The sequence below is a fragment of the Mustela nigripes genome, chromosome 14 (assembly GCF_022355385.1).
Source record: "Mustela nigripes isolate SB6536 chromosome 14, MUSNIG.SB6536, whole genome shotgun sequence".
NCBI classification, from domain to species: Eukaryota; Metazoa; Chordata; class Mammalia; order Carnivora; family Mustelidae; genus Mustela; species Mustela nigripes.
The window spans coordinates 14,586,808-14,610,408 of NC_081570.1; the positions used below are offsets into that span (position 1 = coordinate 14,586,808).

At 57.2% G+C, this 23,601-nt stretch overlaps 1 protein-coding gene across 7 annotated transcripts in view; it reads right to left on the reverse strand.

The window, feature by feature from the left end:
- Nucleotides 1-22,848, reverse strand: part of KIF17 (kinesin family member 17) — a 40,891-nt gene extending 18,043 nt beyond the window's left edge. For 5 of the 7 annotated variants that reach the window (XM_059376487.1, XM_059376485.1, XM_059376483.1 and 2 more), the window contains exons 1-7: nt 22,553-22,848; nt 16,736-16,882; nt 15,639-15,740; nt 10,580-10,769; nt 7,456-7,908; nt 4,499-4,608; nt 542-689 (exon numbers count right to left, since the gene is read on the reverse strand). In XM_059376487.1, coding sequence (XP_059232470.1) covers nt 542-689; nt 4,499-4,608; nt 7,456-7,908; nt 10,580-10,769; nt 15,639-15,740; nt 16,736-16,882; nt 22,553-22,783 — 1,381 coding nt within the window. In that variant the 5' untranslated portion in view covers nt 22,784-22,848. Of the gene's footprint in view, nt 1-541; nt 690-4,498; nt 4,609-7,455; nt 7,909-10,579; nt 10,770-15,638; nt 15,741-16,735; nt 16,883-17,023; nt 17,070-22,466 lie in introns of those variants that run through there. The other 2 variants (XM_059376489.1, XM_059376488.1) reach the window with 2 other exon arrangements.
- Between the last annotated feature and the right edge of the window lie 753 nt (nt 22,849-23,601).

Genomic DNA, 23,601 nt, shown 5'->3' on the forward strand with positions numbered 1-23,601 from the left:
TTGATCCCAGGACCCTGGGATCAAGCCCCACATCGGGCTCTCTGCTCCGCAGGGAGCCTGCTTCCTCCTCTCTCTCTGCCTGCCTCTCTGCCTACCTGTGATCTCTGTCTGTCAAATAAATAAATAAAATCTTTAAAAAAAAAAAAAAAAGAGAGAGGAAACCCGAAACTGCAGAAGCAGGAGGAGGGAACTTACCCATGAAATATGGGTGATACGTTGTAATGCTAAGTCAGCCTTGGGCTAGGGCCCAGCCTGGAGCCAAGGCTTCACAGATGCAATGCTGGGTGAGTGAGAACACTGCCTGGGTTCCAATCCTGACTCACTTCACCAGCTGTGTGACCATGGACAAATCACCCTCTCTGTGCCTCGGTTTCCTTACCTATAAAATGAGCTTCATGGTGGTACCTACCTGGCTGGGCTGTCATAAGGAGTAACTAGAACTGAGCCTGGAGCATAGGAAGTGCTCTATGAATGTCAGTTAATAAAATGGGGAGGGGGAACCAGCTGGCCACCCTCCCGACAGCCCGGGTTGGGTGCCCACCTGTCTCCCTACGCAGGTTCTCCTCCAGTGTGGACAGCTTCACGTCGTAGGAGTTGCGCATGGCAGTGATGTCCTCCTCCAGCCGGGCCCTGGACTCCTGCTCCGCCTCATAGTCAGCCCTCAGCCGGGCCAGGCGCTCTTCGTACTCCTGGGAGCCGGAGTGGGGGCAGGGGTGGGGAGAGAAGACAAGGTGGGGGGAGGGGGAGCAGGCAGCATCAGACCACAGTTCACCTTCTTCGTCATTCAAATAACCCAGGAAATACCAATAAGCCAAAAGACCTAAGTTAAAATTACCTACACAACATGGGGACGAAACTGGCTGCTGTAGGCCCTTCTGAAGTTTATCTGCATTTTTTAAAAGATTTATTCATTTTATTTTTTATTAAAGATTTTATTTATTTGACAGAGAGAGACACACAGCAAGAGAGGGAACACAAGCAGTGGGAGTGGGAGAGGGAGCAGCAGGCTTCCTGCTGAGCAGGGAGCCCAACATGGGGCTCGATCCCAGGACCCTGGGATCATGACCTGAGCTGAAGGCAGATGCTTAATGACTGAGTCACCCAGTCACCCCTTTATTTATTCATTTTAGGGAGAGAGAGAAAGAGAGAGAGGAGGAGCAGAGGGGAGAGGGAGCGGGAGATCATCTCCAGCAGACTCCCTGCTGAGCACAGAGCCCCACATGAGACTCGATCTCGAGACACTGATATCATGACTGGAGCTGAAATCAAGAGTCGGATGCCCAACCAACTGAGCCACCCAGGCGCTCCTAGACTGTGTTTCAGTGGCTTCCTATGTTACAGGGCAAAATCTAAGCCTCTAGACTTGACCGAGTCCTCAGAGATCTGGACAGCCCACCCCATGACATATACCCCACACTGGGCACATGGGCCACTTTCCACTCTTTGACAGGCCGATGTTCCCCTGCCTCGGAGTCTCTGCCCTCATCCCCCAGCAAGCTCTTCCTTCAGGTCTCAGCTCAGTAACACCCCCTCCAAGCAGCCCTCCCTGACCACCCTCTCAGACAGCACTGTCCCCTCCTGCAGCCTCAGCACCTAGCACAGGGGAGGGAGGGGCTCAGGGCAAACTCCTGAGTCCGTGAGTGCCTGGAGCCCACCGCTGGCCTGGCCAGAAGGATAACCGGACCGCTCTGGCTTCCAAGCACACCTCCCATGGGCAGGGCCAGGGTTCAGGCTGATGACAGTACATGACCTCCCGTGTCGTGGAGCTGCCCCTGAGAAAGCCAGACGGACAGACCGGGGGAGGGGAGGGACAGCCCCTGCGCACACACCCACTTCACCAGGACCCTTCCAGAACAGAGCCCAGAGTTCTACAACGGCACAGACTCTATGACCCGGGCTCTCGGGGAGGGACAGAGGATCATTAATATGTGACTGGGCGTTCTGTGGCATACCTGAGATGCCCTCGAGTCCCAGGGCCATACATAGGGCTGCTGGGGCCCAGGGAGGTGACTTGCCCAGAACCACACAGCTCTCCAGTGGCCACAGACCTTCTCCTGCACCCCATCTGCTTGCTCACTGCCCCCCCCCCGCCCCCTGCCCTGGCTTCCTCTCCTCCCCAGCAGGGACTCGGGCCCTACCCTACACTCATCCTTCAGCAAGCTCTACCCAGCCTCCTCCACAGTCCCCTCCCTGCACGGCCCTGGCCCCAGTGTCACCCTGGCTCAGCCTTGTCACACCTACACAACCAGCAAGATCTGGCTGGAGATGCAGGTGTGTGCATGTACACACTCATATGCACACGTGTGCACACACACACACACACACACACACACACACACATACAGTAGTACCAACCTCCAGTCCGAGTGGTACATGTGTGACCCCGAACCACAGAGGGCCTCTTACGCTGCCGAGCGCCCCTCCTGGGTCCTTCTGCAACCCTCCACCTCTCCCACTTCCCGTCTCCTGCTTCCTGGAAAACTCCGAAGCTTGCGCTCGCCATCCTAGCCCACACCTTCCCGACTACCTGCAGATCTACCTGCAGGAGCTCTTCGTCCTCCTGCGACAGTGGACAGACCCTGTGAAGCCAAGCCACCCGCTGAGTGACTTCGCTCTTCCCAGCCCTGTCTCCCTCCCGCAGCGCAGACTTCTTTCGAGATCACCCCCAGCAGTTACAGCATGGGCTCTGATACTCGACACAGAACTCCTCTCCCGTGGCCCCTCACGGACCCCCAGCTACAGGGCCCAGTGCAGCAGGGGCTTGGAAAATGCCTGCCAACCCAGACTCCGAGTCCTGCTTGGTGCTAGTTCCATGGTCCCATGGTGAGAAGATGCCCAAACAGTCCCCGAGAGCTTAAACAGCCTGTGCTGGGGCACGGAGCCCACCAAGAACTGGGCTTGCAGAATGGAAAAGCTGGACAGACCCAGCAATCTTCTGATCCAAATCCCCCCTTCTCTGGAGCAGCCGGGAGACTGAAGCCCATGGAGTCACATCTCCCACTCGTGGCAGAGTCCATCCCTGGCCCCGTACCCTCGCCGGCCCACACAGGGGCCACCCCCTCACCCTGAGAGTCCCGACTGGTTCCGGGTGGGAAAGGAAAGCACGGTTCCAGGCACATAGTAGGTGCTCAATAAATATGAGAGGCTCATAAGCGAAATGGGAAGGAAGGCAAGAGGGAAGACAGACACCTTTGACTCTTCCTCCAAGTGTGGCTCACAGAAGAAACAGCAGAGCCTGAGAGGACACTTGGTGGTGGCCACGGGCGGGGGGGACGTTCAGACACAGCAGCCACAAGGCTATCCCGTGAAGACAAGGCCAGCGACCGCCACCTCTGGCAGAAGGACCTGCCAGTCACTGGCTCCCTGAAGCCGCCAGCCCGGAGCGGAGTCTCCTCTCTGGTGACTCAGGGGGGATGGCGGCGCCCTGCTCCTCGGCCGGGGTGCCTGCCCCAGCCAACCAGGCTCCCTCAGGGGGAACAGCTGTCATGGGTAGCCTTTAGGGACTCTGGCCAATTTCTCCCAGCTCTCCAGCCCACAGGACTCAGACTCCCAGGACTTACTAGTCTGCCCCTCAGAGGCTGGGCCCCGGATCCCCACAGCCTCACCAGGGCTCCCAGGGGTCCCCAGGGCTTATCACTGAGTTTATAATTGAGGGGCAGAGGCCCAGCTGCGGACACATCCAGGGACGCAGTTCCTGCAGAGCTGTCCCAGTCCGGCATCCTTCTCTGCTGGGAAAATGCCAGTGTTCCACCCCATGCTCAGGTCTCTGAATGGGGCCCTCAGATGGCAGGGATTTCCAGAAACCAGCAGGGCCCGGAGTCAGGATGGAGCCTAAGCCGGGAGTCAGGGGCTCTGCTGAGTCTGGCTGTGTAAGCCCCCTGCTAGGGATCAGCTCGGTGTCTGTAAACCAGGGCATTGCTACCTGGCCTGCTGGTTCCCAGAAATGCTGGAAGGCACACATGGGGAGAATGAGGGGCCCCCAGGAGACAGCTTTTTCTGGGAGGTCAACACCCCATTTACCCACTGGTCAAATGAGTGCTGGGCCTCCCCACTGCCCAGCCAGGGCACCCGGCTCTCAGCCTCTGACTTGTGGGCACCTGACGAAGTTACCAATTCCTTCTGCTCCGTCCCCTCTGCCCAGCTCAAGCTGTTCCCACCGCCAGGAAGGCCTCCATTTCCAGCAACCCACAGCCACCCCCCTTCCTACAGTATGGAAAAGAGACAGCACCCCTGCAGACACCCCACAGCCCTCCCCGTGCTCCCCATGTTAGGCCCTGATGAGGGATGGATTGCATTCTGGAGTCAGGACCTGAGCTCAAATCCCACTCAGACTCTCCTTAGCTGGGTGACCTTGGGCGAGTCACGGCACCTAGCTCCAAAAAGGAGACTGAGGTGCCAAGCCCACGATTCTGGTGGGGGTAAAATGATATCATTCGGCAGATGCTCTCCTGCTGGGCCTCACCTGCCTGCCTGTCTCCCACCTACCGCCGGGTCTCACCTCCCGGATCAGCTGCTTCTCGGCCTCTGTGTCAGGCTGGATCACCGGTGGGGGCGCCAGCTTCTCCTCAGTCTGGACAGCATTGAGGGGGGTCTGACTGGACAGCAGGTCTGGGAGAGAGACAGAAGGGAGGGCTGTGACCAAGCTGCACAGAGTCTGCGAGAACCAAGCCAAAATCTGAAAAGAGACAACCACAGACTTATGTAAAACATACTTCACAGCACTGAGTTTCTTCCAAGCACATCTCTATGTAAAATACTAATTTACTCAGTCATTCAACAACTATTTCTTGAGCACCTGCATGTTCTAGGCACTGGCGACCCAGCATTAAACAAAACAGACAACACTCCACACCCACACTGAGTTTTCATACAGAGGAAGAAGGTACACACAGTAATAAGCAAAATGTTAACATATTATAAGCGAACGTGTTCTAACAAGAGAGAGAAAGCAGGGGGGGTGCTCAGGAATAAGAACAAAGCGGGGGGCAATTTAAACAGTGTGTTCCAGGAGGACCTCTTAGATAAGGTAAGGCAAAGTCAGTGACCTGAAGGAAGTGGGAGAGAGAAGCAGGCAGAGATCTTAGGGAAGAGCTTTCCAGACAGACGAGAGCAGTGAGTGCAAAGGTCCTGTGGCAGGAGTGGGCCTGGACTTCCAGGAACAGCCAGGAAGCCAGCCAGGAAGCCAGTGTGACTGGAATGGAGTAAGAGAGGGAGAGAACAGGTGATGAGGAGCTCAGAGAGGGCGTGGGGGATCACAGGGACACTGAAAGCTGTGCTGATGACTTTGGGTTAAACAGGCCAAGGAGGGGGTTTGTGCAGAGCAGTAAAAGGATGTGCATTTGGACAGGACCTCCCTGGCTGCTGAGTGGGGAATGGACTGAGGGGGCTAAGGACAGACTCCTGGATACCTGTCGGGGTGGTGCCCCCTAGTAATTCAGGTAGGAGATGCTAGCGACTCAGGGGACAGTGGTGGACAGATTCTGGACATCTCTTAAAGGTAGAGACAAGATCTGCTGCTGGACTGGATACAGGTTTGTGCGAAAACGAGAAGCCAAGAGCCACCCCAGGGTTTTGGGCTTGAATACTCAGAAGGAAAAGGGTGGCCACCCCCTGCGCGGGGACCGGCAGGCTGGGGGGCATCAAGAGGTCAGTGTCAGACACGCTAAGTTCCAAACGATCCCTCAACAGCTGGATGCTCAAGTCTGGAATTCAGAGGACACTGCGTCGCAACTGTTTTTTTTTTTTTTAATTGTCTCTATTTTGTGATGTTTGATATAGCGGGGGATTGCCAGCCAGGGAAAGACCGCCCCTGGCCAGGCCGGCTAATTCCTAGAGGAAGCAAACCAACTATTAGCCCACTTTCACCTGCCAACCAAGCGATGCCGAGTCTGCACCCCTCCCGCCCCTCCATCTGACTCGCACTCCCAGCCAGGATCTCCCCTGCCCGAAATCCCTGGGGGGCCGGGACTGCCCCTGTGCCGCCACCCACAGGAATCCTTCAATCCAGCCCTTCCTGGGCTCTTGCTCCTGCCCAGACTTTCCCATAGAAACCCCAGTCATGGCTCCAAATCCAGCTCTGGCTCCGGAGACCCCTCGCTCCTCCCTGTCTCCTGACTGATGCTGGAGCTCCCCCCGGGCCCTCCCAGGACATGTGGCCCCATGTGCTGTCCCATCCTCTTGTTTCTAGTGTCACGCTGACCTCTCCAAGGGCCCCCTTGGGCCCCTTTATGAATGAAGACCTAGACACAAACCACACGGCCAGGCTGGGGGGCCACACGGGAGCCAGAGTCCAGAGATGGTGTTTAAAGCCACAAGGTGAGGCCACCTCGGAGGCGCTCAAGGCCCTCTTCAGCCCAGCACATCCAGCCCTCACTGGCCATCTCCCAGAGCCCGGCTCAGCAGGTTGCCAGCATGACTGCTTGTTCCCCAAATGTCCCTTACAGTTTTGTGCATCTTGCACAGTCTGGCCACTCTCATCCTGGCTAAAAGGGAGACCTCTCTGCCTCCAAGACTTTGCTCAATCACCTCCTCCTCTGTGAAGCCTTCCCTGACTGATCACACCCTACCCCCAAACAGACTGGGTCACTTACTCCCTTCTACCCTCTAGTGGCCAGTTCAGCTCTCTGACCTATGTGTACTGTCTGCCGGAGGGTCCTTCTCCCCCAGACTACATGCCCATGAGGCAGGGCCTGGATCAGAGTCATCTCTGCGCTGTCAGTGCCCAGCACAGATCCACACATGGGGGCTGCTCAGCGAGCTTTGGGTGTGTGGATGGGTGGGCAGGTGGACGGTTGGGTGGACGGGTGGATGGATGGACGGATGGATGGATGGATGGATGGGTAGACAGGTGATAGATAAATGCGTATGTAGAATGGACGGACAGAGAGGAAGGTGGGTAGGGAGGTAGATGAGTGAATAGACAGACTCCGGCTCTTCTGTGCTCCCTTCCCCGGGGAATTCTCGGGTAAAGAAAACCCCAGAATGTGCAAGGACCCCAGAGAGCCTGAGCTGCACATAGAGACCTCTCCTTGCCAGATGACAGCCCAACACCTGGGTGTGAGAGCTGCGATCACAAGGTGTCTAACCGGGGGTGGGACACGGGGGAGTGTGTCACCCGCTGCTCGGCAGCACGGTGTCACGATGCTGCCACAGAGACAGCAGGCACACAGGCGGGATGGTGGCTGCGTGGCCAGGAGCCAGGAGGCGGCGAGCCCAGCGACTGACGGAACAGACCAAAGAGACCCCTTCCCGAGTCCCTGGGGGAGCAGAGGGCCTCCGACCATCACCACGCCGGCTCTCGCTGACTGTTCATGCTCACGGGATGCGGAGAGGAGACGGGACTTTGCTTCTCAGTCTCTCGGATGGGCAGCCAGAGGCAGAAGACTAAACAGGGGCGGGGGGAGCCTCTGTCCCCAGCCCTGGGCCTTGCCGCCCCCTCCTCCCCCAGCCACCCACCTGCCAGGTTGCCGGGGCTCATCTGCTGGGCCAGGATCTCCTTCAGCTTCTTGATCTCCTCCTGGTACTCGCGCAGGAGGGCGTCCTTGGGGTCCTCATTGATGCGCGGCTTGTTCTTGATGTTCTTGGCCCGGTTGGCGTAGCGCAGGGTGCTGAGCGTCTCGTCATAGTTGTTGTCCGCGGGTGACAGGCAGGCCACCATCAGCGTCTTCGTGTTGCCGCCCAGCGAGTCCTGCAGCAGCCGCGTCAGCTTCGAGTCCCGGTAGGGGATGTGTTTACAGCGCCCGTCCACCAGGGCCGAGATGACATTGCCCAGGGCCGACAGGGACAGGTTGATCTTGGTGGCCTCCTTGAGCCGCTCCCCCGTGGCACCCGTCTTGGACTGCCGCTCGCTGCCCGCCAGGTCCACCAGGTTCAGCTTGCCGGCACGGAGGTGGTCCTGGCCCCGCTCGTCTGTGGACGGACCAGGCGGAGGGTGAGGGGCTTTTGGTGAGCCCCACGTGGGGCACTTAGCCACAGGCATATAGTGCTCCCACCACCAGCCACATAGGAGCCCATGAGAGAGGCACTGTCACCATCCCCATCTTACAGAAGAGGAAACTGAGGCTCGGAAAGGCATCTAACTGGCCCAAGGTCACACCCCCGCTAAGTGGCAGACCCAAGGTCAGAACACAGGGCTGCTTGACTCGGGGAGCAGAAGCTAGAAGGTCCAGACTGTTCTCTGAGCGTGGTGGGGATTTTTTTCAGGGATCACAATGGCTCCCCCAGATTCCCTGTGAGGCCAAGAGTGGAAGGATGTGACTGGTCACCGAGGGCCTTGTATCCTTCACTGCAAAAGACACTGGCTTTGGAGGCTCTTGAACCTGGTTCCCAGCCCCGCCCCACCTCCTCCTTGCTGGGTGACCTTAGCAGAGCCCTGCACCTCTTTGGTCCTCAATTCTCACAGCCACAAAATGAGACTAATAGCAGCTAGCTCCTCCCCACTCCGGCTGGTTGATGGGAGGAGTAATGTAAATGGAGGGCACATTTTTACAGAGTTGACTCAGGGCCCAGCACACAGCAGGGGCCTGTGCCCCCGAGAACAAGCCTGGATCTGCGGTGACCAAGGTCCTGTGGACAAGGCAGACCCCAGTGGTGAGGGTGACAGGAGTCGGGCCCTGGCTGGTAACACGGGCTCAGAGCACAGGTTTTGAAGGCGCAGATCTTGGGCATCCAATCCTGATTCTATATCTTAGTTGCTATGAAACTTGGGGAAAAGAGACCAGAACGAATATGGGGCACCTGGGTGGCTCAGTGGGTTGAGCCTCTGCCTTCCGCTCGGGTCATGATCCCAGGGTCCTGGGATCGAGCCCCGCCTTCGGCTCTCTGCTTGGCAGGGAGCCTGCTTCCTCCTCTCTCTCTGCCTGCCTCTCTGCCTGCTTGTGATCTCTGTCTGTCAAATGGATAAATAAAAATCTTAAAAAAAAAAAAAAATGTTCATGGTAACATTGTTTACAACTCTCCCGAATGGAAACAACCTCACTGCCCTCTAAAGATTGGTTAGAAAACGCACGAGAGATGCGCCCTCCTTCAGCGGGCACTCAGGGTCTCAAAGACCAGGCAGGAACGATGCTCGGGGCTGGCGTGGGGAATGAGACGCAAGGGAGAAACTAAATACAGCATCAGAGTTCGATTGTTTTTATAAATTTCACAGGATAACAGGGACCAAAAACCCCAATACACTCAAATGCTAATAGGTGTGTTTATGAGTAATATACCTACCTTTCTCTAATTCCTAAATAGCATTATTGAACTTATTTTATAACAAGAATGATAAACATCTTTTAAATTTATCTGCAGGGCGCGTGGGTGGCTCATTTGGTTAAGTGCCCGACTCTTGATTTTGGATCAGATCATGACCTTGGGGTCATGGGATGAAGTCCTGCTTGACATTCTCCCTCTCCTTCTGCCCCCCTCCCTGCTCACACACACACTCACTAAAAAAAATTTTTAAAAATAGAAAAATAAATTTGTTTAAAAGCCTGTCTCCAGGCAGCCTGCTCCATCCTTCAAACCCTTCTGCAAAGACCAAGGTGCACCCCAAAAGGCACCCTGTCCAGATCCTTCCTCAACTGCCCTAGGCCCTGCCCCCCAAGCACAGCCTCATGGCAGGATGCCGTGACCTCACTGACCCTGCTCAAACCATATCAGCACCCTGGGGAGACTCAGACCCAGCAAGCACCAGGCAGTTGGCCTAGGGCCAGGTCACCCCACATGCTGGGCGATGTCGTGAGAGATATCCCGGCTTTGACCTTGGGTCCAGGATCTCTCCAAGATTATGTTTCTGGTTGGGCGGAGGCTGCTTCCTGCTGCACTGCTCTAGAGAATTCTATCCGTGATGGACTTGGAGGCAGCTGCCGTGTTATTGGAAAAGCCCAGATGTCAGAGAGAATCAGGTTCGAATCCCAGCTCCCCCACTTATCAGTGGGGCCCCACACAAGCAAGCCACTGCACCTCTCAGAGCCTCAGTTTTCCCGTCTGTAAAATGGCAATGAGAATGCCTGCCTCTAGGACTCCTGTGGGCTGTAAACAGAAGGAAGCCTGGGAAGTGCTTAGCACAGCCGTTACTAGGGGCCAGAAATAAATATGTGTTTCTTCCCTTCCTCTTCCCTTCCTCAGGGATTCTTCTAGACAGGGGGATGCAGGGGATGACTGAAGGGTGGGGAGCACCGCAGAGAAAGAGGAGACACCGAAAGGTCTAGGCAGGACATGCTGGAGACAGAGCCCTGGGATCGAGGCCCAGCTCTGACGCTTTCTAGTTGCGGGACCTCAGTTTCCTCATTTGTAAAATGGGGGAAACACTGGTAGCCACCTCCTGGGCTGTGGTAAGGAATACACAAGCTAATGCGCAGAAACTGTGGCACATAGTAGGTGCTCAGTGTGAGCGGCCAGCGGCAGTATTGATGCTGCTGCTCCTTAACCAGGAAACCTGGGCCCTACCTAGCACAGGAGGGTCCTCCTGGGCGGCCTCCAGGCCGTTTGAGCACCTTCTCCCAGTTTCGGATGGGGCCCCCAAGGCCCCTGGAGGTGAAAGGTCTTGGCGCCCGGCTCCGGCTCCCCTGCCTCCAGCAGCCCCCGCACGTACCCACGGCGTAGATCTCGATGCTGATGGTGAAGATGGAGTGGGAGCGCGAGGAGTCCTTGTTCATCAGCGTGTAGCCCACTGAGCGGTTCTTCCAGCCCGTCTCCATGATTCGCTCACACTGGGCCACGCTGTGCACCGTGTGCATGGAGAGCCCCTTCACGTACACGCCCCTCTCTGGGTGCTCCTTCAGCTGTGGGTGGGAGGGACGGGTCAGAGCCTCGTGGGACCGGAGATCCCCAAGGGACCCAGGGAAGGGCCCAGTTCGGGCCACCTCTGCCCTCCTGCAGCGCAGGGAGGCACCTCGCGGTCCCTGCAACAGGCAGGGGCTTTGCCCTGGGTGGAGCCAGCCTCAAACCCACCCCACCTCTTTCTTCCTTGTTGTGGGACCTTGAGCCAATAATTCAACTTCTCTGGGCCTCAGTTTCCATATCTGTAAAATGAGTATGAGATACCCATCTCTTAGGGATGGGATGGGGATTCAGTCAAATAAGGCTTGTCCACGCTTGGCACAGGGCCTGGCAGGTGGCAAGTGCCCCGTAACGCCAGGCGCTGTCCATGCTATTGGGTGGTGGCGGGATTATTATGAAGGGGTATTCTAGCCCGGGCGCTCAGCTGCCAGGGGCTGACCCTGTAGTCCCCCGAGGGCTCGGAAAGCTGCTCTTTCGCCCTTTCGATAGGGCTCCTGATCGCCTCTCTGCTGTGGCTCCAGGGAAGCAGGAACATTCCCAGGCCCTTGGATCGTGGCCGGCAAAGAGCCATTTGTTGCCCAGAACTTCCACTGGCACCAGCTCAAACCAGTCGCCAGCCCTCAGCGTGATGGCAGCGAGCAAATTAATTTATCTGACTGCTCCCTGCTTCCTCTCCAGGCAGCCAAGTTGTTTTGTTGCTGACACAGAGCTGTGAAATGCAATATTTTTCAAGTGTGAGGAAATAAAACCACCCCGGCGAGAGCAGAATGAATTAGGACAAGTCATGTCCCTGCTGGTCTGAGCCACAGAGGCTCAGGTGCTTTGCTCCCGGCGGCTCTGGGGTCCCACGTGGGGCTGGGCCCTCGCTGCGTGGGGTCAGGGGGTGGGCACCCAGGCTTGCCCTATCTGCTCAAGTGTGGAGAAACACCCAGACCAAGACTGAGGGACAGGAAAACCATCAGAGTGACAAAAGGCTGACCTTGACCTAGGATGTAGGGGTGAGGACAGAGCACCAAGGACAGAGGGAAGCAGGAGACCCTGCCAACAGAGGGTGGTTGAAGCTGGCCTGAAATGCGCTGGCAGCGCCCTCTGGCTCCCATCACCTGCCCGCCAGCCCCCGAGCCCCAGGACCTGGAAGCCACCTGCACACAGTGGGCCCTGGGCCCTGGGGGTGAGCAGTTGCTCCAGGCGTCAGCCTCGGGGAGCAGCAGGCTCCTGGTCTCCTAGGTCAGAGGCCTGGCCTTGCCACTTGCTGGCTGGAGAAGTCAATTCGCCTCTCTCCGCCCCAGTTCCCTCTTCTGTCTGATGATGATAAATCCTGTTTCTGCAAGACCACTAGGAGGACTGAGAAGAGGATGGAGCTAAAAGCCAGTATTGCGGGTACGCGGAGGGGCGCCGCCAGCTGAGGGCATGGGGGGTAGGGGGGCGCCCCTCAGGAGCAGGGAATGTGGGCGGGGAGGCAAGCCCTCCCGCAGCGATGCCACTGCCCTGCTTTTAGGCCCTGGAAGGCTTGCTCCCCAACCTCACAATCCCCCACAATCCTGTCCCACTCGGTCCCAGCCCTGCTGCCCCAGGGAGGCCCTGAGTGCCCGAGTAAATACTCCCTCCGACCCGGCCCAGAGCCTGGGCACCATGGCAACAGCTGGGATGCAGCCGGCGAGGGGCAGGTGCCCCAGGAAGAAGGGGCTCCTGACACTGCCCCCCAGAACAGTGAGAGACCCCCGAGGGCTTTACCTCTACCGCTCAGGATGGCCTGGTTCCCTGAGGCTGGTTGGTAGTAGTGTCCGGGCCGATCTACTCACCTCTAATTACCAAAACCATCAGGCCCTGTGGGAAGTCCGGGTTCCGAGCCCATGCTGCGGGGCCGGCCACCTGGACTCAAACCCAGCCTCCCCCTTCCCTGACCGTGTGCGCGGGGGCTGGCCTCGCCCAGGCGCATTGAGCCTCCGTTTCCTCCTTTGGCATAAAGGTACAGAGCAGCACCCCCTCCTAAGGCTGTCCTGAGGTTCCCAGGAGCCCCATCCGCACCTTCTCCAGGAGACAGCAGGTCAAATCCCCCACACCCGGTGCCCCGGCGGGGAGTGTCTCAGGGTGCCTCTGTCACTGGCACCCCCAGCCCCCCCACCCCAGCAGGCTGACTCACCAAGCCTGAGGCCTGGGGCCAGGATGGGGCAGGGGCACAGCTGCCAGCCCTCAGGGCCTGTGTCATTGAGGCCCTTCTAGGGTCCTGGGTGTGGAAGCAGGGGAGGTCGGCCCCCTGCTGCCCAGTGCAGGTTGGCAGGGGGCCCTGATCCCCCAAGCTGGTCTTTCTTGGGACTGACACGTGGGAGCAACGTCCTGTGCCTTCCTCCATCTCCCTGCCTCGGGGCTGAGCTATGACTCAGCGGCTCCAACTCCTCCATAGAGAAAACAGTAGAAAGACAGCAGGTGGGCGGCCAGAAGTCCCAGCCCAGAAAGGGCAGAGTGCTGAGGCTTCAGGGCCAGGCCTGGACAGGAGGGTGGTCACACCCATGTGGACCTGCTGTAGCACACAGCCGGGCACCTGGCACCGGAGGTCTTCCCAGGCTTCGCTGCACGAATGGGTCACCGGCTGGATGTGCTTCCCTTGGCTGGAACCCCATTGCTGGCTTCTTAGTGCCCCGGGGGGTTCTCTGTGTTGCTGACCCCAAAGCTTTCTGGCAGGGAAGCCTCTGACCGCTCAGGTCTGCTACCAACACCATTGCTAGCAATTAGCTGTGTGGCCTCGGCCACGACCCTTCCCTTCCCTGGGACTCAGTTTCTCCATCTGTACTAGGAAACAGCCGACTAGAAGCTCTCTAAGGGTCTTCCCAGCTCAAATTCTGAAGAATTTTTCCCCAGTATGGACAAAACAAACACATTTTCCAAGACAGCTGCTGCCTGGGGTCTGATCTCGTCACTTGGATCAAAGTGTGGTCGCAGGTCAGAGGGGAACTCGCAGACATCCCAGAGGGGGTGCCCAGGGGACAAGTAGGAGGCTCAAGCAGAGTAGGGACATAGCCCTGCCCCCTCCACGTGGGTAGGGATCAGGGGAACCAGGTGCTTCCAACACCCTGTCCAGTCTGGGGGTCACCGGGGTTCAGGAGGACAGGGAGGCATCAGCAGCAGCCCCTCACCTGGTTCTGTCAAGGGATGGACCCTGGGGAGACTTAAGCAGCTCATCACAGAAAATGTCCAACCCCAGGGGTTGCCAGGGTGGCTCAGTCTGTTGATGGTTAAGCATCCGGACTCTTGGTTTCGGCTCAGGTCACAATCCCAGGATCTCAGGGTCCTGAGATCAAGCCCGGAGCTGGGCTCTGTGCTCAGCGCAGAGTCTGCCTGGGACTCTAACCCTCTCCTCCCCCTCCCTCTCTGCCCCTCCCTTCTTGCTCGCAATCTGACTCTCATTCTCATTAATTAATTAATTAATTAATTTTTTAAAAAAAAAGAAAGCAAATGTCCAACCCTGACTCTGGCTTCCTAACCTCAGGCACGTCACCTACTCTTTCTCACACCCTTTCATCCATAAAATAGGAATCTCCATGGCAAGCTCCTAGGGGTGATGCGTCCCCAGCTTGGGCGTTCTGACTCTGCAGGAGGTGGGCCTCTTGGGAAGTCCCCTGGTTGCTTGGTCAGATAAGAAGCGTGGGAGTCAGGGGTACTCCCCTGCAGTCTGGCTACAGAACTGGTTCAGCCTCCTCTCCACCCCCACCCCCTGCGCTGGCCTCTCCCCCTTGGGCCCGACCCCGCCGCCCCAGCATTTAAAGAGTCCCAGAGAGGACGCATAATCCAGGCCTCCCACTCAGGCCAAGACCTGGGTCCAGCCTTGCCACCAACTGGCTGTCGGGCCCCAGCAAGTCACTTGACCTCCCTGGGCTCCCCAAAGGGTCAGCCAAATTCTGCCTATCATGTGTCACCCCCTCAGAGCCACCTGTTGAAGGCCTTCTGTGCGCTGGGCTCTGCGAAGGGCTCACGCTCTCTGCCCTCTTTGGTGCTCGCTTTGTAAGGGTCATGTCACTGGCCCTGGGGTGCCCCACACCAGACACCTTGCAAAGGAAAACAAAGTCCCAGAATCTGAGGCCACAAACAACCGTGAAATGTGATGCTTGGAGTCACGACCTTGAAGTCAGACAGACCCAAGTTCAAGTCCAGTTTTGGCCACACACATAGGCAAGTGAGTTAAGCTGTCTAAGCGCCCCTTCCCCCACGGGGAGACTGGGGATAGCAGCTACCCAACGGGACCACTGTGACTAGCGACAGGGTCGTGTGCCTCGAGCAGCAGCAAAGAGAACTCAATAAACAATAATCATTATCACCTTCTTTCTAGCTTTTGGGGCCCTTCGAGATTTTTTTTTTTTTAAGATTTTTCTAATTTATTTATTTGACAGAAATCACAAGTAGATGGAGAGGCAGGCAGAGAGAGAGGGAAGAAGCAGGCTCCCCGCTGAGCAGAGAGCCTGATGCGGGACTCAATCCCAGGACCCTGAGATCATGACCTGAGCCGAAGGCAGCGGCTTAACCCACTGAGCCACCCAGGTGCCCCCCTTCGAGATTTTTAAGTAATTTTTTTTAGAAGTGGAACCTATTTTTCAAATGAAATCTACCACAAAACTCCATCTACTTCACCAGATTTAGGGGGCCTGACCCCAGGTAAGGTCCAGTCCTCTACTGTGGGGTCGGGGGTAGGCCTGTGGGCGCCTCCCCTCTACCAGGGACTCTGAGAATCCTCCAAAATTCAAGTTCCAAAGTCCCCACTCTCATCTGAACCAGTGCCTGTGGCTCCAGGATACCTTCCACATGCTTCTGAGGGAGCACTGATGCCAGCCTCTCCCCTCCCTCGGCCCCTCCCTGCCCCGGGCCGTGTTCACACCCACCTCTAGCTTCTGCTTGGTGTCTGTCCCCAGCAGGTCACGGACATCTTCGTTGTAGATCTCCAGGTAGGAGGCCCGGACCAGGAACTTGGTATTCTCTGCACACTGCCAGGTTGTGGACAGGGACAGCCGAGACACCTGAGTGCCTACTGCCAACACTGACCCAGCCCCCTACACCCTCTCCAGCCAGGACCTAATAAAAGGACATCGCGGCCAGAGAGGTGCGACAGCCTAGCCCTGCCTGCCTGCCTGGCCAGCTGCCCGCCGCTCCACTCCAGCCCCGTGGGCCCCTGGGCTCCTCTGACTTGCTTAATCCTCATACTGCTACTGTCGAATGCCCTCTCCACTGCCTCATAGGAAAGGAAATTGGAGAGGCCTCTCCATTATTCAGGTAGAGAAACTGAGGCCAAGGTAAGGACCAAGCACTGGCTTTGGTCTGATCCTTCCTTGTTGCTAAGGTTCCCGGGCGTGGAGGGAGGGCACAAAATGAGTCCTGGGAGCAGGTACGGTAGGCTCCGCGGCTGACCAGGGTCGCAGATCCCCCTCTGCCATCTCTCCGAAGCAAGGATCTCTGCTCGTGGCCAGGACTGGCCACCAAGGCAGTCCTCACCTGCAGCCCAGACACTGGGATCCCCAAGTCTTGCCCTGCATAGAAGGAGGGGGGGGGTTAAGTCTGGGCTTCCCTATGTCGAAAATGGGGACAATGGAGATCTCCTGGGCAAGGGTGGGGGTTCGGTGAGATCATGACGCAAAGGGCTTCCCACTAGGCTTGGTCAGTAGCAACTGCTTCATTAACTGTCACAACCCCGTCTCAGGCCGGCGCTCTGGGTCATCGGGTCCACGTGGGACAGCAAGTAAAACGTTAAAGTCCAAAAATGGCAGGAGAAAAACACGGAACTGGGAGGCAGAATTTTCTCAATGTGAAGTTCTTCTCCCATCCCCCGTTCAGAAACCGGAGCCTGCCTCTGCTCACGGCAGTCTCCGATGTGCTTAGAGTCCTTGCTGTGGGGCCCCGGTGCTCCAGGACCCCTCGCCGGAACGTGTGGGGAGCCCCCAGCCCTGAGCGCCAGCCCTGCCCCTTCCCGCCACGAGGGCCCTACCTGGACACTCTCGAAAACGTGCTCGAAGGCCCTGGGGATGATGCCTCTCTGGGAAGGTGGGTCCGGCAGGCCCTGCATGGTGAAGGACTTCCCGCTGCCCGTCTGACCATAGGCAAAGATGGTGCCATTGTAGCCCTCGGTGACACCCTGCGTGGGGGGACCACAAGCCCGGTGCTCAGCTGGCCGGGCCCCGCGGGACTCGGGGCCCCTCCCCGGGTCTCACGATGGCACCCAGCCAGCAGGCAGTGCAGAGACGAGTGAGTCCCGCTCTGCCCCCAAGGAGCTCACCTCCTGGTGGGGAGCCTGACACACGCAAGTGACCTTCATACCAGGCAAGCGGCGGTGTCCGGGGAGCGGGCAAGGAGCCAGAGCCTCGGGGGGCGGGGGCAGGCGGAAGAGGGGGGGCTGCAAGGGGGCTCAGGGTTCAGGAAGTTCAGGAAGAGGATGGCTTTCCAGGCGGATGGGAGCTCAGAGCGGGCATTGGCGGAGGGCAGGTGGAGCGGGAGGAGGGGGGCGAAGACAGGAAGGAAGCCAGAGCAGCACTGAAGTCGGTCTTCATTCACCGACGCGTTTATTCATTCCGTAGGCGCAGGCACCACGCTCTAGCTGGGGACATGGTGATGAACAAGGCGCAACCCCAGTCCCTGCCCTCGAAGAGCTCATGAGCTCATGGATTCTAGAACTCAGCATGGGGGAGGGGGGAGCCTGTGTCAGCACAGGACAGCTGCTCCCAGGTCCCAAGGGCCCACCTGGCATCTTCGCCCAGCAACATTGCCAAGACCCATCCTGTGGACCACCGTGGGGCCTGGGATCCCCAGCGACTGCTGCTGGAGGAGACCCCAAGTCACGATTCACGGCTTCTCGGAGGCCTAGGCCTCATTTTTATGGGCAGAACTGGACAAGCACCTCTGCTTTGTCCAAGGAAGCCCTGAACATGTGGGTTCCTGCACCTCATCAGAGGTGGGGGGAGCTGCAGGAAGGGACAGCCCCCCGCAGGGGTGGGGGGGCAGGGCAGACCAGTCACCTGCTGGAAACCTCAGAGCCGGGGACACCTGCAGCCCCGGGATCAACACGGTGCTGGGCCCAGAGTATCTGCGTCACCCAAACCCAGAGAAGATGTTCTACACGAAAACAGAGATGGCTTCACTGGCGGGTAGGGTAGCCAGCAGCCATGCTAGAAATGGGCTCAGTGGGACTGAGAAACTGAATTTCTTTGATTTGATTTAGTTCATGTACATTTAACTGAAGCAGTAGGAAATGTTCTTCCATTAAGCATCACTTTATTTTTGGTTTCATTTCATCTTAACTGTTGACACCCGAGCATCTGCATGGAAACATGCTACAGTGTAAAACATGGCTGAGTTCAAAGACTGCATGAAGAAAGACTGGGAAATGTCCCACTGTCATTGTATGAGGACAACATTCATCAGCGTGTTTTCTTCAAATAAAATTTTGGGTATACTGGGTTAAATAGAATTTATTATTAAAGCTAATTTCATTTTGTTTCCTTTCCCTTTTTAAAATGCTCAGTTGGGGGGCACCTGGGTGGCTCAGTGGGTTAAAGCCTTTGCCTTCAGCTCAGTCATGATCCCAGGGTCTTGGGATAGAGCCCCGCATCGCATCCAGCTCTCTGCTCAGCAGGAAGCCTGTTTCCCTGCCCCCAACTCCGCCTGCCTCTCTGCCTACTGGTGATCACTGTCTGTCAAATTAAAAAAAAAAAAAAAAATCTTAAAATAAAATGTTCAGTTGGTTGAGCGTGGGACTCTCGGTTTAGGCTCAGATCATAAGGGGTCCTGGGATCGAGCCTCATATCGGGCTCGCTGCTAAGCAGGAAGCCTACTTCTCTCCCCTCTCCCTCTGCTTGTGCTCTCACTCTCTCTCTCAAGTAAATAAACAAAACCTTTAAAAAATAAAAATCTAAAATTAAAAAATTTTTTTAATTAAAAATTAAAAAGTCACACCTCTCACAAATCATATATATAAAACAACAAATATCTTAACAAAATAAAATGTGCTTCTAGAACATTTAAATTAAGCATGTGGCTCATGTTACATTTGTACTGGAGATCCTTGCTCCAGAACTGGGCTCTTCAATGGGGCGGCCACTAGCCACATGTAGTTATTTAAATTTTTTTTAAAGATTTTATTTATTTATTTATTTGACAGACAGAGATCACAAGTAGGCAGAGAGGCAGGCAGAGAGAGAGGAGGAAGCAGGCTCCCCACCCAGCAGAGAGCCCGATGTGGGACTTGATCCCAGGACCCTGGGATCATGACATGAGCGGAAGGCAGAGGCTTTAACCCACTGAGCCACCCAGGTGCCCCATAGTTATTTAAATTTAACTTGACTTTAAACAAAATTAAAATTCAGTCCTTCAGTAGCACTAGCCTCTGTTCAGGTGCTCACCTGCCGTCGATGGCCGGTGGCAGCTCGAGACAGAACGTTTCCACCCCTGCAGAAAGTTCTACAGAACAGGGTATCATTCCACAGCGAGGTAGAAAACAATTTTACGTGCATTTTTAAGGCAAAACATAGGATTTCAAAAAGTTTTCACCCATCAAGTGATACCTCCAGAGCTGCAAGGGACAAGCTTGCCTGAGGAACAGGTCCTGACTGTGGCCCCTCGTTCCTCCACCCCAGGGTCCACAGGTCTCCCTGCTCTCGAACCAACCAGCAGACTTGCAGGAAATCAATGACTAATGGACTCTTTTTAACTTGCTGTCACCCTTGGCAGTAATTCCCATGAAAGTGCATTACAGGCTGGATGTGCTGAGTACTTTCTTCCCCTTACATTAAACATGTAACTACTGCAACCGAAATTAAAAGCATCTGTCCAGGGGCGCTTGGGTGGCTCGGTTGGTCAAACGTGTGACTCCTGATTTCAGCTCAGGTCGTGATCTTAGGGTCTGGGGATGGAGCTGCCTCTCTCCCTCTCCTTTTGCCCCTCGCCCCACTTGGGTTTTCTCTCTCTCTCTCCCTCTCTCTCTGAAATAAATAACTCTTTAAAAAAAATGTTTTTAAGAGTATCTGTCCTAAATTGCCTTATGTCCCCCTTCTGTCCCTTCCCAAGGACACCACTGAATGTCCCATCTGGGAACAGAATCCCATGGCTTCTACTGCACTGATGTCTGGGCATGGTAGAAGTCATGGTACCCGGCCTGTGGATGGGCTGGGGATGGCTCATCAGGGGCAACTCCAAGGCCATGGGTGTGAAGCCAGGAGAAGGGGCAGATGGCAAAGTCACTGGCTGGGAAAGAGACCGTTGGCCAGGTGGCAGGCCAGGTGTGGAGGTGAGCAGCTCAGGAGAGAATGGGGTGAGGAGGCGAAAGTGGGGGGTTTAGGGTGGGCAGCACCCAGGAAAGCCAAAGAGATCACCCAGGGACAGAGAAGATCAGGAATAGGGACTAGATTTGAGGCCCGGAGAAGCAGGAAAGAAAAGGGCAGGAAGGGGCCGTCAGAAGTGCTGGGGGCTTTGTGCAATAGGGACCCAAAGTCAAGGGCCTGGATGGGAGGCCCCATGGAGATGGCACAAGCCTCAGGAGAGCCTGAAGTGGGCTCAGAGCCCCGCCGGGCAGACCCACAGCCCCCTGGCCCTAATGGCACAGCTGCTCCTGGCTCAGAGTCACCTGAGCTGTGCTGGGTGTGCTGCACATTTAATGGGAGGCAGCAGGATGGAGTACAGGACCAGGCACTGTGCTGGGTATCAAAACCGCCCCTACCTCATTCTGCGATACTCCAGACCTCAGAAGTTTCCCCCACCAAGAAGGAGGACTCCAGCTCTATACTTGTCCCCAGAGTCAAATGCAGGCCTCCACCTGGAAGGCCCCTGCCTCCACCTTCCTACCTGGCTTACCCCTCTCTTTCTTCAGGTCTCAGTTTAAACCTCACCACTTTCAGGAAGCCCTCCCAGACTTCCCCTCCCTTCCTATACCCTCCAAGCCCAGGTTCTCCAGCTGTCAACATGCCCCAGGCTTCCTCATCATTGGAGTATTACAACCCTGGACTGTGAGCAGGGGGCTGGAATTGGTGTATTAGCTTAGCTGCTCCTCCCCATGACCATGAGCTCACCGAGGGCAGAGGCCACGCCTTTCAGGGCTGTGCTCCCCAAGCCGAGGACCGGCCTGGTAAGGAGCTGCTACTTTTTAGCTGAATGGGTGAATGAATGAAAACGAGTTTCTGTCATGTTGAATTTAAGGCTCTGGGGGATGTCCAGAGGCAGGTGTCTGGCACAGAATCCCAAGAAGTGGGGGAACTCAGGAGAAGAGGGAGAGCCAGAGGGGAGATGTGATAGAAACACCATCCCTAGTGTCTCCTACCTGGGGCTGGGGTTTCCTGAGGAAGTGCTCAGGGGAGTACTTCCAGGATGAGACAGGGACCCACAAGCAAGGCCAAGGGTCTCAGTCTCGGAATCTAAATCTCTAAGGGGCCAACCCTGGAAAAGGGAGCAGAGGAGGTCTGTAGGGCCTCAGAGACAGAGCCAGGACAGGTGGCTAAAAGCTTCAGGGACACTAACTCTGACTCACCACGAAAAACAGTCTTCTGGGAGCCAAAAAGCAAAGGGGAAAGGGGCTGCTTTGGGAAGAATGAACTTCTGCCACTGGGTGGACATTCAAGGACTCAATGGGGAGAGGGGGCACACCAGACACAACCCCTCAGGTCCCTTCCAGCCTAGGAGTGCGACAGCCTGCCAGTGCAGGAGGACAGCCTAGCCATCCCCAGCGTCTGGGACCACAACCTACGGAGAGCTGCCCTCATCTCCCGGGCATCATTTCCATAGGGCCCTGACCACTGGGGAGTTCTGGGCTTCAGAACACTTCAGTGCTCTCAAGGGAGAGCTTTGAGCCTTGGTCGAGAAGTGGGGCAGTCGAAGGAGGTGCTCTGAAGGATTTAATTGGCCTGCTAGCGAAAACAACAAAGGTTCTACTGCACATTCTAGAAACGCTGGGTTTAGGAAGTCAAATCAGTTTCTTCACTGCAGGACCCTCCAGAGTCTCGGGTACCTGAATATGCCTTGGGACGCTGATGCTTCAAGCGAGGGAGGATGTAAGCACCATTTCCCAAAGTGGGACAACCTGTGACAACCTGTGACATCTCACTTCACTAACGACTCGCTGAACGGCTGGGGAGATGCCTTGGGAAAAGCCCGTGGCCAGAAGACATGAGGCGTAGCTCCAGCCACTCCTCTGCTGGAAGCTTGGGCAAGTTTCCCTCTCCTGGGCCTCAGTCACCCCATCTGTGAAATGTGCAAGCGACCTAGTGTGAGTGCTCCGGAAAGCAAAAGCCCTATGAAGGGTGACAAACTGGTGTTGCCTCTTTGTTCCTCAACTGCTGAGAAGAAGAGGATGACGGGTTAGACCAAAGGGAAACGGTTTCCGTTCCTCCCAGACAAAGGCAGAAAGGAGGGAAGCAGAGATCTTTGTCCAACAGAGGATGAGCCACGATTCTGGGTGCTGAGGGGAGAAAGTGGAGGCTACAGCCCGGAAAGAGGAGGAGGAGGCTGGGGGAAGAGGCTTGAGCGTTTGGAGAAGTCCTCGGGTCCTCAGCTGATGGTGGAGGGCAGGCCGTCCTGGAGGCTGGAGCTCTTGGGGGCAGGGGGCTGGGAGGGGTGGGGGCGAGGGCCAGCTCTGGCCTTGCAGACAGTGGACACCGGAACCTGGACGTTGTAGGTGGGTTCCAGCTGTCTCCTACCTAGACAAAAGACTTCAGCCCGACCTGTTGGTGTCCACCTACTTCCTCCAGAGGGGCGTCCCAGCCCAGCTCGGGAACAGCGCTGTCTCTTCAGGCCCCCTGGGCGGCGGCCCCCCGGGCGCCCTCACCTCCACCAGCGGGTAGGCGATCTCGTTGTAGATCTGCTCCGTGAAGTGGTCCATGTAGTAGGCGCCGTCGAAGGTGAACTGCTTGGGCGGCTCGTCGGCGGCGCCCGGGTTCTGGATGAAGCACTGGCCGCGCGCGGAGTCCACCGTCACCACGAGCTGGCAGTTCAGCTCCCGCTCCCGCTGGTTCATGGGGCGGCAGCGCACCACCACCTTCACGGACTCCGAGGCCATGGCGCCTCGGCGGGGGTCCCCCCGGCGCGGCCCGACGTGGGCGGTGCGGCCAGGACTCAGGACCGCCGGGGTCAGGGGGCGGGGCCAGCGCCGGGCAAGGGGGGCGGGGCCGCGCGGCGGGGGCGGGGCCGCGCCCGCCGCCGGGGGCCGGGACTCCCCGCGGAGCGCCCCGAGAAGAGAAGGGGCGCGGCGGTGGGGTCGCAGGACCGGAGCAGGGACCGCCGCCTCCTCCCGCGCCCGGGCTCGCCCGTCCCTGAGCCCCGGTCCGGGGAGGAGGCAGTGGGGGATCCGCGCTGCAGGCGCCGCCGCACGACCGGAACCCCGGAGCCGCCCCAGCCGCCCGCGGGCACGCGCGCCGCCGCGGCGTTCGCGGTTGCCCGGCAACGCCTGTGGCGTCACAGCCGACGGCTCCCGGGGGGTGGGGGTGGGGGTCTGCGCGTTCTCAGCACCCAGCCCCTGGGAGAGTCGCGCAGGAGTCTAGCTGTTGGCTGGCCGGGGCAGATCGCTTCGCTGGAGCGTCAGCTCTCTCCTCTAATCCCCACTGCCCAGTTCAGAGAGGTTAAGCAATCTGCCCGAGGTTGCTCAGCTAGAACGGGGAGAGATGCAGGAGGCAGGCCTTCACGCGGTAGTTAGAGGCCTACTGAGAAAGGCGACAGGGACCTTGCTGCCTTTTATCCATACCCCTCTACTGATTCAGGGGAGGGCTGCCTCCGACAGAGCAAATCTTCCTTCTAATGCTGCCCTCATTTTTTCTAAGACTAAGGTTAAAAAACAAAACCATTTTTGAGAACCGAAGTCTTTTTTGGCTGGAGAGGTTA